Raw genomic sequence first — 15,726 nt, forward strand, 5'->3', positions numbered from 1 at the left:
GTGATGTCACAAATATACAATATTTAGACCATTACTCGGTTTTAAACGTAAACATTCTAAATGTGTCCCAATTTATTTCCTGTTGCAGTGTATGTAAATAACATCAGCTGACAGGAAGTAAACATGGACCCAAGCTGTTGCCTAGCAACGCAATTCCGTTGCAATTCCGTTGAAATGCACTAAAACGGAGCGTTTCAGACGGAGGATAAATACAGGTATACTCAGGCAGACATTACGGGGAACATAATGTGTTTTTTGAACATTACAGCATGTTCTAATAGAAACACAAAATACAAGTATGAACCTGAAAATGAGCACGATATGGAACCTTTAAGTTGAGAACATAATATCAAATTTATTACAGCTTCATTTCATTCAGATAAACAAAACAGTGTTTTGTGTTTAAACTGAATATGTTTCTGTCTCATAATATGTGTGGAGAAGGTTGGTCCACGGAGATACTAACTCTCACTAGTCAGTGGAGCTCTGGGACCTTCAACCTGAAGAACTGGGGATGATAGAATCACATCATCAGCACCGGGAGGGGGCGCTCTGTCCTCTGTCCTCCATATGCCAGTCAACTATTGATCCGCAGAAGAAGAAGAGGAAGAAGCAGAAGAAGAAGGCGAAGGCCTCGGTGACTAGCAGCTGAGCCGGTCTGGTGGGTCTAGCAGCATGTTTGAGTTGTTAGACTGATCCTGTCTGTCGTCATGGAGGAGTTCAGTGAGAACTGCTGCCGCGAAGCTGAAGGACATGACGGGACAAACAGCAGAGATGTCCCTGAGCCTGTGTGTGGGACAGGGGACCCCGCGGAGACAGTCCCCCGGGGGCTGTTATCCTCTCATCAGGACCAGAGGAAGAAGCTGGTCCTGCATGTGGACCTCAACAACACCATCCTGGTGTCGGACACTGTGACGGCTCAGGGCCCGGTGGCGGCCCTGGAGGGCTTCCTGTCCACGGCCACCTGGGGACAGATGAGCGGACAAGGTAAAGTGATTGTCCCTGTTGTGTCCAATTGACACGAAGTCCGTTAAAGAATGTGTAGAACAAGTCCTCCTCCTTTAGGCTGGACACGGAGCCGAGACGAGCAGCTGTCAACAGATCCACAGCAACAAGAACTGAGCTTAGGGACATGAGATGTGTCGTTGGACCGGAGACAGATATGCCGAACAGCAGGTCATCGATAACACAACTACAGCTTGGTCTAAAGTCCTATTCTATGATATGCTCGTTATGTAGCGTGGAAGTGAACATTAAATTAACGTTTTTTTAAGTAAGGTCTGGTCTAGAGCCATTCATAGGACAGTTGATCTGTTTGTTGGAGCATATTTGAAAAAGTCTGAAACTACCTTAATGTCATAATACGTAGGAAAGCCATCCATCCATCCTCTGAATGCTCTAGGTCTCTAGTTTGATCCATCCATCCTCTGAATGCTCTAGGTCTCTAGTCTGATCCATCCATTCTCTGAATGCTCTAGGTCTCTAGTTTGATCCATCCATCCTCTGAATGCTCTAGGTCTCTAGTTTGATCCATCCATCCTCTGAATGCTCTAGGTCTCTAGTTTGATCCATCCATCCTCTGAATGCTCTAGGTCTCTAGTTTGATCCATCCATCCTCTGAATGCTCTAGGTCTTTAGTTTGTGGCTGTAAAGTTTCATGAGGCTGTGATTATCCTAGAGGTCACCACAGGTCATTTTATACAGTGAGGTCAAGTTTCATAAAATGGTCTCACTACAATGAAATGTCTCCTATGGGGACTAACATCATCACACATGAATACAGTTGGGCTCATTGGATCCACAACAGTCTCAGCTTTACAGTGATACCTAATTTATTTAATTAAACACTGTTTAGTTGAGAAATATTCAAATACACCATTTTAAAATAGGAGACAATAACACATTTATACTGCATGTGATGATCATAAAGTGGGCATGTCTGTAAAGGGGAGACTCGTGGGTACCCATAGAAGCCATTTACATTCACTGATCTGGAGGTCAGAGGTCAAGGGACCCCTTTGAAAATGGCCATGACAGTCTTTCAGAGCCAAAAATGTAGCCTAACTTTGTAACGTTATTTAACCTCCTTCATGCCAAGCTAACATGACATAGTTGGTACCAATGGATTCATCAGGTTTTCTAGTTTCATTACCAGATACCAGTATCTTCACTCTTCACTGAGAAACAGCCTCCTAAAGACGCTGAAGTCGGCCTCTCAGATGGCAGAGACGATGGAGAAATTGAATCATGAATGTTATTGACTATATATGTCCTTTGCTGCTTATGCATTTTTATTCTGTAGCAAGAGATTTTAAATTCCACTGAGAGCTTCAGAGCACCCCTGGGAGCCAGCAGGTCTCACCAGGATACTGCACTAGCCTCCTCCACTCATTATGGGATGTGTTTAATGTGCACATTTAAAACCCTGTTCTCCTCATCTCTATGCAGGGAAGTGGGAATGGCTGAGTGACTCGGCCTCCCTGCTCCCACCGTGCGACGGTGCTGTTAGTTACTACTCTCAGTTTGGACGGACGCCAGGTTTCACCTCCGCTGCAGGGCGGCGTTTCCGCGGGATTCTGGATGAGCATCTGGATCTGCTCCGCTGGCCCGAGGGCACCAAGGCAAGCATCATATAAAGGAGAACCTTGATTACGTGTTATACAATGCAGTAATGACAAACAACAATGGCACCTGGCAAGAATGAAGTGCACCATAAATGACTTGAACTGGTGTATAACACTTCCCCTTTGCCTTATCTGACTGTAATATCAACATTGATTTAAACATAGACGGTTTAAATGGTACTTTGGATATTTTCGCTATTACTCATTGTGCTTCCTCTCTTACATTCAAACTAAATATGATACTATACTCTGATTTGACAGAGTTTGTAGTGATTGACTGATTATTTCTGATTGAAGAAGGGAGGTTAAACACGCTTAGACCGCCTCACTAGGCCTGTCCTGTCCGGTGCTCACAGAGTAGGGCAATCTTGTAACAGGAGAGCCTTCAGAGAGCAGGTCCAAAGCACACTGGAGCACATGGATTTAAGGCAGTAAACTTTATTTAAAGACGTCTTCATCAGAGTCAAGACAAGACTTGACTCTGATGAAGACGCAGTTGGCGTTGAAACATTAGTCTTTAAATAAAGTTTACTGCCTTAAAGGGACTGTTTGTAAGAATCAGAAATGCTTGTTAACAGCGACACCTGTGGCCGTTAAGTCAACGAAAGTCAGCGTCCTGTTGCTCGTGCTTGTGCTCGCTCTACATAGACATGAACGAGCATCGCTCAACACAGTGAGGCGACACACGTCAGCTAAAAGCACAATATCACTCTATAATTCAGCTGCTTGGCAGTAATGTTAGCTGACCAGACGAAGGTCTCTCCATGAATCAATGCTGATCCTAGTGTTGGCTTTTCTTGCCTCAGCCTCCCTCCTTTTCTCTCAGCTGATGTGTGAGATAAGACAAACATACGGTGATGCAGATACACCAGATGTATACACGTTAAGCAACAAGTCGTACATTATGCAACTGATATTTATAGTATACTTGTGAGACTTCAGCCTGGGCTCTTCTCTCATCATGCTTGTGAATCGCTGATAGATGATAAAGTTGCTGTATAAAGATGAATTCTGAGCTTTTTGTTGTTGCAACCTCCCGTATATAGTATATATCATCCTTAATCCCAGATAGTGACTGCTCTCTGACTGTGTCCCCTGCAGGGAGACAGAGAGCTGTCTGTGAAAGGAGAGGGTGGACAGCTGTACCACTGGCTCCTCCCCTCCTTCTTCCAGCTGCTCAAAGACCTGGTGGAGGAACGAAGGGACTTTGCAATCATTTTTCGTACGTTTGGAACCGACCTACCTCGTGTGCTGAGAGCTTTATCCAGAGCGCTGAACGAAGGGGCTCATCCACTGTTCCCTGATCTGCCTGATCTCAAGGTGAAGTAGAATCACACTTATTTATCATGAAGCCATGAGTTAAAGTGAGACATTCAGTGGTGTACTATGTTTATTCTGGTAAGTTAAATTGATTACACCAACACATTTTACCCCAGCTGATAGTTTGGGGTTAATTCACCAGGGTATGGAAATGTCTGGTTTACTTATACAGTATAACTCAATATCCAATACAGCAACCCAATACAGCAACACTTCCTAACACAGACTTAAAGGAATACTTCACCCCGTTACGGTCCGGCTCTAAGACCACAGTGAATAAGAGAAGCAGACACGAGGGATTCATTAAAAGAAAGGAGTTTTATTTAACAAAGGTTGAATTAGTTTAACAAATGATACTGTCAGGAAAACGTCCTTAGCCCTATATTTGAACTTGCACTATATGTGATTTCCTTTTCTAAATATACATATTTAATGAGCATTGAGATCCAAGATTTCCAATTTACCAACGACTGCTTCGTTGTAATCGTTGTGCACGTGATGAGAAGAAAGAAAGTGTAAACTAATGATAATGTGATAATGTGACAGCCCTACTCGGGACACAAACACAATCGTTATAGAGTTTGAACCAACTGGACAACCTCCCCGAACATCCTGTGATTGTCTTCAAGGACAGTCTGCAGCAAAGCTAGTGTCTCTGTGAGGCAGTGCTGAGGCACAGTGCTGCTTTGAACTAAATGCTAACGTCAACATGCTAACATACTGACGACGACAATGTTAACGTGCTGATGTTGAGCAGGTTATGTTCACCATCTGAAACACAGGAATATCATTAGTTTACAGGCATGTGGTCTTTCTCTTTCTTTCTCTCTCTGACTCTGACTCTTCTTCTCTCTCTGTTTCTCTCTCTGACTCTTCTCCTTCTCTCTCTGTTTCTCTCTCTGACTCTTCTTCTCCCTCTGTTTCTCTCTCTGACTCTTCTCCTTCTCTCTTTGTTTCTCTCTCTGACTCTTCTTCTCCTTCTCTCTTTGTTTCTCTCTCTGACTCTTACTCTGACTCTGACTCTTCTCCTTCTCCCTCTGTTTCTCTCTCTGACTCTTCTTCTCCCTCTGTTTCTCTCTGACTCTTCTCCTTCTCTCTTTGTTTCTCTCTCTGACTCTTCTTCTCATTCTCTCTTTGTTTCTCTCTCTGACTCTTCTTCTCATTCTCTCTTTGTTTCTCTCTCTGACTCTTACTCTGACTCTGACTCTTCTCCTTCTCTCTCTGTTTCTCTCTCTGACTCTTCTCCTTCTCTCTTTGTTTCTCTCTCTGACTCTGACTCTTCTCCTCCCTCTCATCCTCAGTTAAATCTGAATATGACTCCGGGGAAGATTCGCTGCAGCAAGAGGGGAATCGTCCTGAGCCGAGGCGAGGACCGCATGTCAAGCCGTGATGGAGAAAGAGGCCTGTACCAGTACCTGAGCTCAGTCGAGGGCCTGGGCGGTTTTAATGACCACTTTGACTGGTATGCTCTCTCTCTCTCTTCAAGACACAACTAATGTGCCTTTTGTTTATTGGCAAGAGTATGGCGATATGCCGTGAAGCAAGGCAATATATTGATATTTTTTCAAATCAGATTTTAGGACTGTCGTAGTATAAAGAACAAACCACCATGTGTATAAAATCTGAGTTCAAAAAGTTCCCTTTTTTATGCCATTGGAAGAGCGGGATCAGCAATCACATTCATCACAGTCCCGTAACATCAACACACAACACAATGAGCCACTGTGGATGGATATTTCCTTCCACCCCTCTGTCCTCTCTCTATCTGTCCTCTATCTATCTGTCCTCTATCTATCTGTCCTCTACCTATCTGTGCCTGTTTTGTCGTTCAGGTGGGCCAGTAATTCCTTCTCCATCCGTGGGGGGAAGCCGTTGTGGGTCGACCCCTTTGACCAACATGTTCAGCACATCTTCATAGACCACAACATCCGTCAGAACGACGAGGATACCATCGTTCATCCCAAGGTACGTCGGGACATCAACATGAATACACCAACCACTATTGGCAGCCGTCAGGATTGTGACTATACAGTCACGCTGTTATTTTCAGTGTCCTAATTTTCGTTCCACTCTGGAGATGATTCTGTGTTTTAGTCGGAGCCAGGATCTCAGATATGGCTGTCGAACAGATAACTCTGTAAACATGCTGCGGTGGCATTTCCTTTCATGTTCTGAGAGCAAAATCTCAGCACTTTGTTATATAAGCATTGAGTCAGTGGTACTGACCTGCAGCTCTAAGAAACCTTTCTACAGATATGTGGTCATTTGGTTAGACTAGCTGGAGTGGATCTGGTGTTCCTGATGGCAGACTGGCTCCGACCCACTCAGGAAGACTTTGTGCAGCAGATTGTAGCAGCACAGATGAAACCTCAAACAGCCAATGATAAGGTCATGATCAGTCCTTAGAAACAGATCAGTTTACTCTTTTAGCATGACACTAGCTCTGTTTATAATGTGCAACTTGGTCTGTAATAAATGAACTTTATACAGTATATGCAAGGGTTTGTGATCTCCCACCCTCTCGCTCTTCACTTTAGTCATTATAATTATACGTTACGCTTCTGTTTCTTGGGAAAATGTTAACAGTTCTACTTTCTGACGATGCAACTTTATTTTATTTATAAATATTTGTATATGTTTATCTGTTGAAGTTATTTTGTACTTGAACACAGCTTGGCTCTTCATCACATACTGAAAACAACTGACCATGATGGTTTCTCTCATCTCCTTACAGTGCAAACACAGAGCAGGTGTGGTTGTTACCAAATATCAAAGATACTTATTAATATCAATTAAATTAATATTAATAAATTATATATATATATATATATATATATATATATATATATATATTAATAATAACGGGGCACCAAATTCGGTTGGTGCGGTAGGTCAAACGGCTGTTAAAGCAGCGGTGGGTAGAAATGGAGTAAATATGATTTAAAAAAAGTTTTTATATATATGTCACTGTATCCTGACAGTAGTGCATGAGACAGGTAATCTGAAAAAAAAATCATGTCCCTCGGTGTCCTCCGGTGTCCTCTGGTGTCCTCCGGTGTCCTCCGGTGCTCCTAACGGCATCTGCAGGATTTCACAGACTGGAGGAAAACAACCAATCAGAGCTGATCTGAGGTCCATTGTCCATCTGCTGTCTATAAGAGCCGGCTGTGAATCACTCACCAACTCTGATAAAACGGTCAAACTAGGCAGGGCTGATCAAATATGAATCAATATTCTGTTACTGTAATGCCTATTTCTCTCCTCAGATGTTTTAAGAAGCATCTTGTAGTGCACGGTTTAGCTGGGAAAAGGGAAAGTTTGTGACCAGGCAGCCATGTTGAGATCAGTTGAGGAAATACCAAGCACCGCCCACCAGCTGGAGCACAGCCAATCGGAACGCTCTCTCTCGCTCTCTCTCTGAAATGACCTGTGATTGGTCAAAGTCTCCCGTCACAGACTAGATGTTCTAAAGGCTGAAAACAGAGCCATGAGGAGGAGCAGAGGTCTAGTTATCTCTCAGAACACTTGAATTACAATATGCTGAAAGGTTATTATGGGATTTTTGCCCAATGATGCCAAAAACATTCCGCCTACTGCCACTTTAAAATGGCTATCAAAAGTAATTAGTAATTATCAAACTAATTATTGCGTAATTTGACTTACTTGATATTAACTCAACTCACTGGTCACTGCCTCGTGCTGCCAGTAGTGGTAACTTGCAAGACAATTGCCACCTACATGGTAGCAGGAGTTGATTTGGCTTGATGTGCCGGGGCAGCTTGTACACTACCTTAAAACCTGTCTGGTCTCATGTGGTATGAGACTGTAATCTGATACCTGGAAGACACTAGGTTAAAGGGAGAGGACTAACAAATCAACTCCACCAATAACCCTCAAACTTGAGGGTTGGGCGTGGGGCTAACAACTCTACCCCGTAAAAAAACATCTTGTTACAGAAACTAAAATGAGCAAAACTATTGTCACCAGGTCCATAGTAGATCACCTGGACTTCCTGGGAATAAGTGAAAGTCACTGGAGTGGCTCCGGACGTCAAGTGCTGTATGATGGATCTGTCATCCTACATTCAGGGCATGAGAATATCCATACACATGGAGTAGCTGTCATACTCTCAAAGGAGAAAGCCAAAACCTTGCTGGAATGGGAACCAGTCAGTGAGAGGCTGATCAGAGCGCGCCTCAACTCAAAGTTCTGCAAACTCACCATCTTGCAGTGCTATGCACCAACCAATGAGGCTGAAGAGGAGGACAAAGAGGACTGGTATGAACAGCTACAAATGGCGGTCTCTAAGGTACCCCAACACGACATGCTTCTGATAATTGGCGACATGAATGCCAAAGTGGGGACCGACAATTCCAACAACGAGAGGGCAATGGGCACCCACAGGTGTGGCGAAAGAAACAACAATGGCGAACGCCTTGTTGGTTTCTGCATGAGTAACAACCTGGTCATTGGCGGAACCATCTTTCCACACAAGAACATCCACAAGTTCACATGGAAGTCACCTGATGGTAGGACTATCAACCAAATAGACCACATTATCATTAATGGTAAGTGGCGTAGGTCACTACAAGATGTTAGAGCATACCGGGGTGCAGATGCCTATAGCGACCACTACCGTATCACTGCCACCATCAAGCTGAAATTGAAAAAGTCTGTCCCACAAGGCCAGCGACAGAAGAAAGTGAACATTGCAAAACTCCAGTATTCTAAGAACAACAAGGAGTTTGTGTTGGAACTCAGAAACCGCTTCAGCACACTAGATGCTGCCTCTGTTATGGAAGAAGAATCCACCATAAACAGTAAATGGCATGCCATTAATACCATATATTCAGAAACAGCACAAAAAGTACTGGGCTTCAAGCAGAAAGGGGCCAAAGAATGGATATCAGCTAACACCTGGCAAAAAATTGAAGAGAGGAAACAGCTGAAGGCAAAGATACTCAACACCAAGTCCCAAAGACTCCTTGAAAAAGCCAAGTCGTCCTATAAAAATAAGGACAGAGAGGTAAAGAGGAGCGCCAGGAGAGACAAGAGTCTTTGTTGAAAACCTGGCTAATGAAGCCGAGAAGGCAGCAGCCTATGGAAATCTGGGTACAGTGTACAAGATCACAAAGAGACTGTGGAAAATTTACAAGCCAAACTACTCATGTTAGGGACAAGAATGGCAACATCTGTACATTAGAGAGCGAGCAAGCAGCCAGATGGGCTCAACACTTCCAGGAAGTGCTCAACCTCCCTGAGCCAGAACAACTAGCTAACATCACAACAACGGACAATATCCTGGACATTAACATCAGCCCTCCTGACTTTGCAGAGGTTAAAACTGTCATCCTAACCCTAAAGGCTGGCAAGGCATGTGGCATAGACGGTATCTATGCTGAGATGCTGAAGGCAGACATTCTCACATCAACACGAGTTCTGACGGACCTCTTTCAAAACATCTGGAATAGTGACACCATCCCTGAAGACTGGTCCAAAGGTCTCATTGTCAAAATCCCCAAGAAAGGCGATACCAAAAACTGCGACAACTGGCGAGGAATCACCCTTCTATCAATTCCAAGCAAGGTGTTCTGCAGAATCCTTCTGAACAGGATGGAGACAGCCATTGACACCAGGCTTAGACAGGAGCAAGCGGGCTTCAGGAAGGGAAGAGGATGTACGGACCAGATCTTTGCTCTGCGAAACATTCTTGAGCAGTGCTTGGAATGGAACACACCCCTTTATATCAACTTTGTAGACTTCAGGAAGGCCTTCGACAGTGTTCACCGAAACACTCTCTGGAAGATACTACACTCCTATGGAATTCCACCAAAGATCATCCAAATCATAAAAACATTTTATGAACATTTTGAGTGCAGTGTCATCATGGGTAATACCATCTCTGAAAGGTTTTCCATACAGTCCGGAGTGAGACAGGGGTGCATCATCTCTCCTATCCTCTTCCTTGTTACCATAGACTGGATCACAACAAACACCACAGCAGACAAACCCAGAGGCATCCAGTGGACCCTGTTCTCGCAGCTGGAAGATCTTGACTTTGCAGACGATATCGCTCTCCTTACAACCAACCACTCGAACATGCAGGCCAAAACTGACAGGCTCAACAACTTTGCCAGACAGGTTGGAATCAACATCAACATCTCCAAAACTCAAGTGATGTGTGTAAACTCCACCCCTACAGCACCCATTCTTGTAAATGGGGCACCACTTGAGTTTGTGGAAGAGTTCACATACCTGGGCAGCCTCATCAGTAAAGACAGTGCAGTGCATAAAGACATTAAAACAAGGCTGGGAAAGGCTCAGGGTGCCTTCTCCCAACTCCGTTCCATCTGGAGGTCCAAGCAATACAGCCTTAAAACCAATATGCTTTTGTACAACAGCAATGTCAAGTCTGTTCTGCTATATGGCTCAGAGAGTTGGCGAGTGATCAAAACTGATATGAGGAGAGTGGAAGTTTTTCACAATGGATGCCTCAGACGAATATGCCAGATCTTTTGGCCAAATAAAATCTCCAACCACCAACTGTACAAGAAAACCGGTAGCCGGAGCATCATCAAAGAAATTACACACAGACGTCTGAGATGGCTAGGCCATGTGCTGAGAATGGAACAGGACCGGATCCCGAGAGTCACCTTAAGATGGACACCACCAGGCAAAAGAAAACCCGGGAGGCCCAAATCCACCTGGCGCAGAACTGTCATACAGGAGTTGGACAAGATGAACCTGTCATGGGGAGAGGCCCAACATGCCGCCAAGGACAGAATACAATGGAGAGAGCTCATTGAAGCCTTATGTCCCATAGGGGATGAAGAGGAGTGATGTGATGACTGGTCACGACCATTCTTAACAAAGGGAAAATGAGTCAATTAATGTGGTCTCATAAAGTATACTAAACTATCCATTTGGAACTCTGATTAATAATTAAAGGTTCCATATTGTAAAAAGTAAGATTTTCATGTCTTTTATAATATAAAGCAGGTTTAAGATCTTTATAAATACTGTTCAAATATCAAAATGCTCAATATATGAAGAAATACACACAGCCCATATTTAGTAATTGTGCATTTGAAACAAGCCGTTAGGATTTCTGTCCATTTGTGATGTCACAAATATACAATACATAGATTATTACACGGTTTTAAACATAAACATTCTAAATGTGTCCCAGTTAATTACCTGTTGCAGTGTATGTAAATAACATCAGCTGACAGGAAGTAAACATGGACCCAAACTGTTGCCTAGCAACGCAATTCCGTTGCAATTCTGTTGAAATGCACTAAAACGGAGCGTTTCAGACAGAGGGTAAATACAGGTATAATCAGGCAGACATGAGGAAAATAATGTGTTTTTTTAACATTACAGCATGTAAACATGTTCTAGTAGAAACACAAAATACAAGTATGAACCCTGAAAATAAGCACGATATGGGACCTTTAAATTAATAACTATAAAGTAAACCATGACGGTGTTACATTCAAGAGTCCCAGTAAACCACCAACAACACCAGGACCCTAAAACTAAAGAAACTAAATGATTAAACATGATTTAACATAACAAACCACCATCAGCCAACATGCATTCAATGTCATGTTTGATCCAGTCTTTTCAAGTATTCTCAACTATTGTGAGTGAATATTTATTTCTCGTCAGTGAGTTGTTGATGCCATGGTCACTATGATAAAATTATGTGTATTATGAATGTTTTTTTTTTTTTACTTGGTCAGAGACAGTATATTAATGCAAGTATTTATGGATAAAGTAGCTTCACCAGACGTGTTGGTGAGACTGTAGCTGTTTCAGAACTCCAGAAAGCTACCTGACCCCTCTCTCCTCTGGTTTCTCCCTTTCTTTCTGTGTGTGTGTGTGTGTGTGTGTTTCTCAGGTTTTCTTGGATCCAGGTGGCGCTGAGACTCGTACAGCGTGCACCTCTGAGCTCTATGACATCACACTGGTCCAGACCGACCTCCTCCAGGCCATTTCTCACCCAAGCTACTTCACTCGGCGCGTCCACATCTGCCTGGAAAACTATGAGAGGAACCTCCAGCAGGGGGCAGGCTAGGACACAGTCCACCTGTACAGTATGTTCCTGTTTGTAGGTAGAGCAGGCAAGGACACAGTCCACCTGTACAGTATGTACTGTTCGTAATGTAGGTAGGGCTGTTACACACAAAGGTTGATGACTTGTTGAAGGACTGCAGTTCATCAAACCACAGATGTGGAGGACGGTTACAAGAATAAATGAACATGAATGATAAGTAGGATTTAGATTAATCTACACACACCGTATCTGCTGCAGGGGAGCAGTAACAGGACGTCAGCGTATACGAAGGGCCCTTCACAGATGGACTGCACTGTCTGCTGTCCGAAGGTGAACCGCCACTAAAAGAGTTTTTGTCTCGATTAAGCACTGAAGTGGCCGAGCCAGACTGCATTGAAGGCTCTGTGGCTAATCACAGGATAATTACCCTAACTCTCTGAAATCTGAGTCAGACAGCAGAACTGGGGTCAGATAAAACCCTCCATGTATTGCATTAGTTGTCTTCATCTGTCATCCTCCGCGTGTGACGCTTTCATGTAGCTTCTCCTTTACTGTAAGATTGATTTCTCTTCAGCTGTCAGCCATCGTCTGCATTGTTTACATCCACTCAGAACTGAAAGGTGATACTTGAATATGTCCAGATGACTGAAAAAGAATCTGTATGAGTTTGTAACTGAAGAGAAATACCTCAAAGTGCTCCATAAACACATTATGAAGGCATCACATTAGAAAAAATGACTTCAAATATGAATACAGTCTAATGTGACTATATCAGAATCACACTAGTGGATATTATTAGACTCATAACGACAGGTCAGAGTAATCCAGCGTACTCAGTAACATCTATAGACATATCATTGGGTTGAACAGGAGTTTGTGTTTTTATTGTTTGACACACTGGATAAGTTGAATTTGTGTGGAAGTTAATAATTATTAAGTATATTATAGTGAGTACTTACTTTGCTTTTAAGGGTTTTAGGATTTACTTATTGTTGAGCTTTCAGGGGAAGTTTGAATTCCTATTTTTTCTCAGGTCAAAATTTAGAGAGACAGCTGAATGCAATAGTGTTAATAATCTAAAGACAAAATAGGGTTAATAAGGTTTATTAGAACAGTGGAGTGATGATACGCTTTTATCACGGAAGTGAAGACGTTGGTAAAATGAAAATATCCGTATCAAATTGTCATACATCACATAGTAGGTCTGTCAGAGCATCACAACATTGAATATGTTCATTTCTGAAATCATTGTTGCATTTTATAGTGAAATGATCATTATGATATAAGGGTTAGGGTTAATATTAATAATGCTGTCAATCAGTTACTAATTCTCAACAAACAGCAGCCTGCAGAGGTCATTCCTTTAATTATTATACAAGAAAACAAATATGCAATTCATGAAGGAGTGTTTGAAATGATGTCGAGCAAGTATGACTTCTACTGTCACGTATTATTCAAGACATCAAACTGTGGATGTATTTAAATGACTAAAGTTTGATCAACTAAAATACAGTAATACTGTATTTCTGAAGAATGCTTGCACATGATGCGTTGACTAAATGATCTGTAGGCTTGGTAATAAGCAATGCAACTCATTATAACTGAGCTAATATACAGTATATAAGAGGTGGTAGCAGGAGGACTGAGCATGGGAGGTTTTGCACACTGAAACTGACTAAACTAAAATATTTCAGTACTGTGCGTTAACGTCTCACCGACACCAGCTGGTTGTCATGGATTCTGATGCATTTGAATGACATCACATCAAAACTTGAAAACTGTCAGCTTATTTATTTTTCTGATATTTCCATTCGGGGTTAAATAAATGTCTGTTTTTTGTAAACTGTTTGGTGTTTTTCGTAATGTTGTGAGCACACAACATGAGATGATTGTTGGTGTCATGTAATCATTATTATAATAATAATAATAATCTTTATTTGTATAGCACCTTTCTAAACATAGTTACAAAGTGCTTGCACAGATACAATGAAATACAGACAAAATAAAAACAACAATAAAAGAACAAAACATAAAGACCAAATAATGAGAAAACGAACACCCGTAACCAGCGGTATCAAAATAATAGGTTACAACACATACTGTATGCCAAAAGAGGACAATATGAGGTGTGTAAAAGGTGCACCAAGCTGCTGCCTTATGGAGTTAAAAAAGGTTTTTAAAAGAGATTTAAAATTGGTTATAGAGCTGGCTAACCTTAGGTCCTGAGGTAGGCTGTTCCAGAGTCTAGGGGCATTGATGGCAAAGGCCCTGCCTCCCTTAGTCACCAGCCTAGACCTGGGTACAACCAGTAAGACCTTCGTCACCAGCCTAGACCTGGGTACGACCAGTAAGGCCTTAGTCAACAGCCTAGACCTGGGTACAACCAGTAAGACCTTAGTCACCAGCCTAGACCTGGGTACGACCAGTAAGACCTTAGTCACCAGCCTAGACCTGGGTACAACCAGTAAGACCTTAGTCAACAGCCTAGACCTGGGTACAACCAGTAAGACCTTAGTCAACAGCCTAGACCTGGGTACAACCAGTAAGACCCTAGGCAAGGCAAGGCAGCTTTATTTGTATAGCACATTTCAACAACAGGGCAATTCAAAGTGCTTTACAGAAACATTCAAGAACATTGCGAACATTAAGAAATAATTAAAACAGTTATAAAAACATAAAAACATTAAAACATTAAAGATTAGAAAATAAAAACAAGCTAAAAATAAAAGCTGGGATAGAAGCTAAAATTGCATAAAACTCAAAAGAGTAAAAGTTATAGTGCAGTGTCAGAATGAAAGGCCCCCGCAAACAGGAAAGTTTTAAGCTTTGTTTTAAAAGAAGTGAGAGTTGGAGCGGTCCTGCAGGTTTCTGGGAGCTTGTTCCAGATATTTGGTGCATAAAAACTGAATGCTGCTTCTGCATGTTTAGTTCTGACTCTGGGGACACTAAGCAGACCTGATCCAGATGACCTGAGAGGTCTGGATGGTTCATAACACAGCAGAAGATCAGAAATGTATTTTGGCCCTAAACCATTTAGTGCTTTGTAAACCAGCAGCAGTATTTTGAAATCAATTCTCTGAGAGACAGGCAGCCAGTGTAGAGACTTCAGAACTGGACTGATGTGATCCACTTTCTTGGTCTTAGTGAGGACTCTAGCAGCAACGTTCTGAATCAGCTGCAGCTGTCTGATCGATTTTTTAGGAAGACCGGTAAAGACGCCGTTACAGTAGTCAAGTCGGCTGAAGATAAATGCATGTACTAGTTTTTCCAAATCCTGCTGAGACATCAGTCCTCTAATTCTTCTTATATTCTTCAGGTGATAGAAGGCTGTCTTTGTAATTGTCTTAATATGGCTGTTAAAGCTCAGGTCTGAGTCCATGACTACACCAAGGTTTCTGGCTTGGTCTGAGCTTTTTAACATCACAGATTGTAGGTGAGCACTAACCTTTAATCTTTCTTTTTTGGCTCCAAAAACTACAACCTCAGTTTTGTCTTTGTTCAGCTGAAGAAAATTCTGGCACATCCAATTATTGACTTGTTCAATGCACTCACTCAGTGCTTGTATTGGACTGTAGTCTCCTGGTGATAGAGTTATGTAAATTTGTGTGTCGTCTGCATAGTTATGGTAATTTATTTTGTTGTTCTCAAAAATCTGACCCAGTGGGAGCATGTAGATGTTAAACAAAAGAGGCCCCAAGATGGAGCCTTGGGGAACTCCGCATG

General features: G+C 42.4%; 1 protein-coding gene across 1 annotated transcript; it reads left to right on the forward strand.

Annotated features, from left to right (window-relative positions):
- Positions 1-410: 410 nt before the first annotated feature.
- Positions 411-13,846, forward strand: si:dkey-32e6.3. Its single transcript, XM_037773457.1, has 6 exons — positions 411-987; positions 2,449-2,621; positions 3,726-3,944; positions 5,246-5,406; positions 5,777-5,909; positions 11,848-13,846. Exons 1-6 carry the CDS (start codon positions 711-713, stop codon positions 12,022-12,024), a joined length of 1,140 nt encoding a protein of 379 aa, XP_037629385.1. The 5' UTR covers positions 411-710; the 3' UTR covers positions 12,025-13,846.
- The last annotated feature ends 1,880 nt before the right edge of the window (positions 13,847-15,726 follow it).

This window comes from Sebastes umbrosus, chromosome 6 (genome assembly GCF_015220745.1).
Source record: "Sebastes umbrosus isolate fSebUmb1 chromosome 6, fSebUmb1.pri, whole genome shotgun sequence".
NCBI classification, from domain to species: Eukaryota; Metazoa; Chordata; class Actinopteri; order Perciformes; family Sebastidae; genus Sebastes; species Sebastes umbrosus.

Excerpts from the sequence above, each read along its gene's own strand:
- si:dkey-32e6.3 (XM_037773457.1), top strand. The coding sequence starts at position 711 with ATGGAGGAGTTCAGTGAGAACTGCTGCCGCGAAGCTGAAGGACATGAC. Across the intron at positions 988-2,448 it reads GGGACAGATGAGCGGACAAG|GGAAGTGGGAATGGCTGAGT; the intron begins GTAAAGTGATTG and ends ATCTCTATGCAG. Across the intron at positions 5,407-5,776 it reads TTTAATGACCACTTTGACTG|GTGGGCCAGTAATTCCTTCT; the intron begins GTATGCTCTCTC and ends TTTGTCGTTCAG.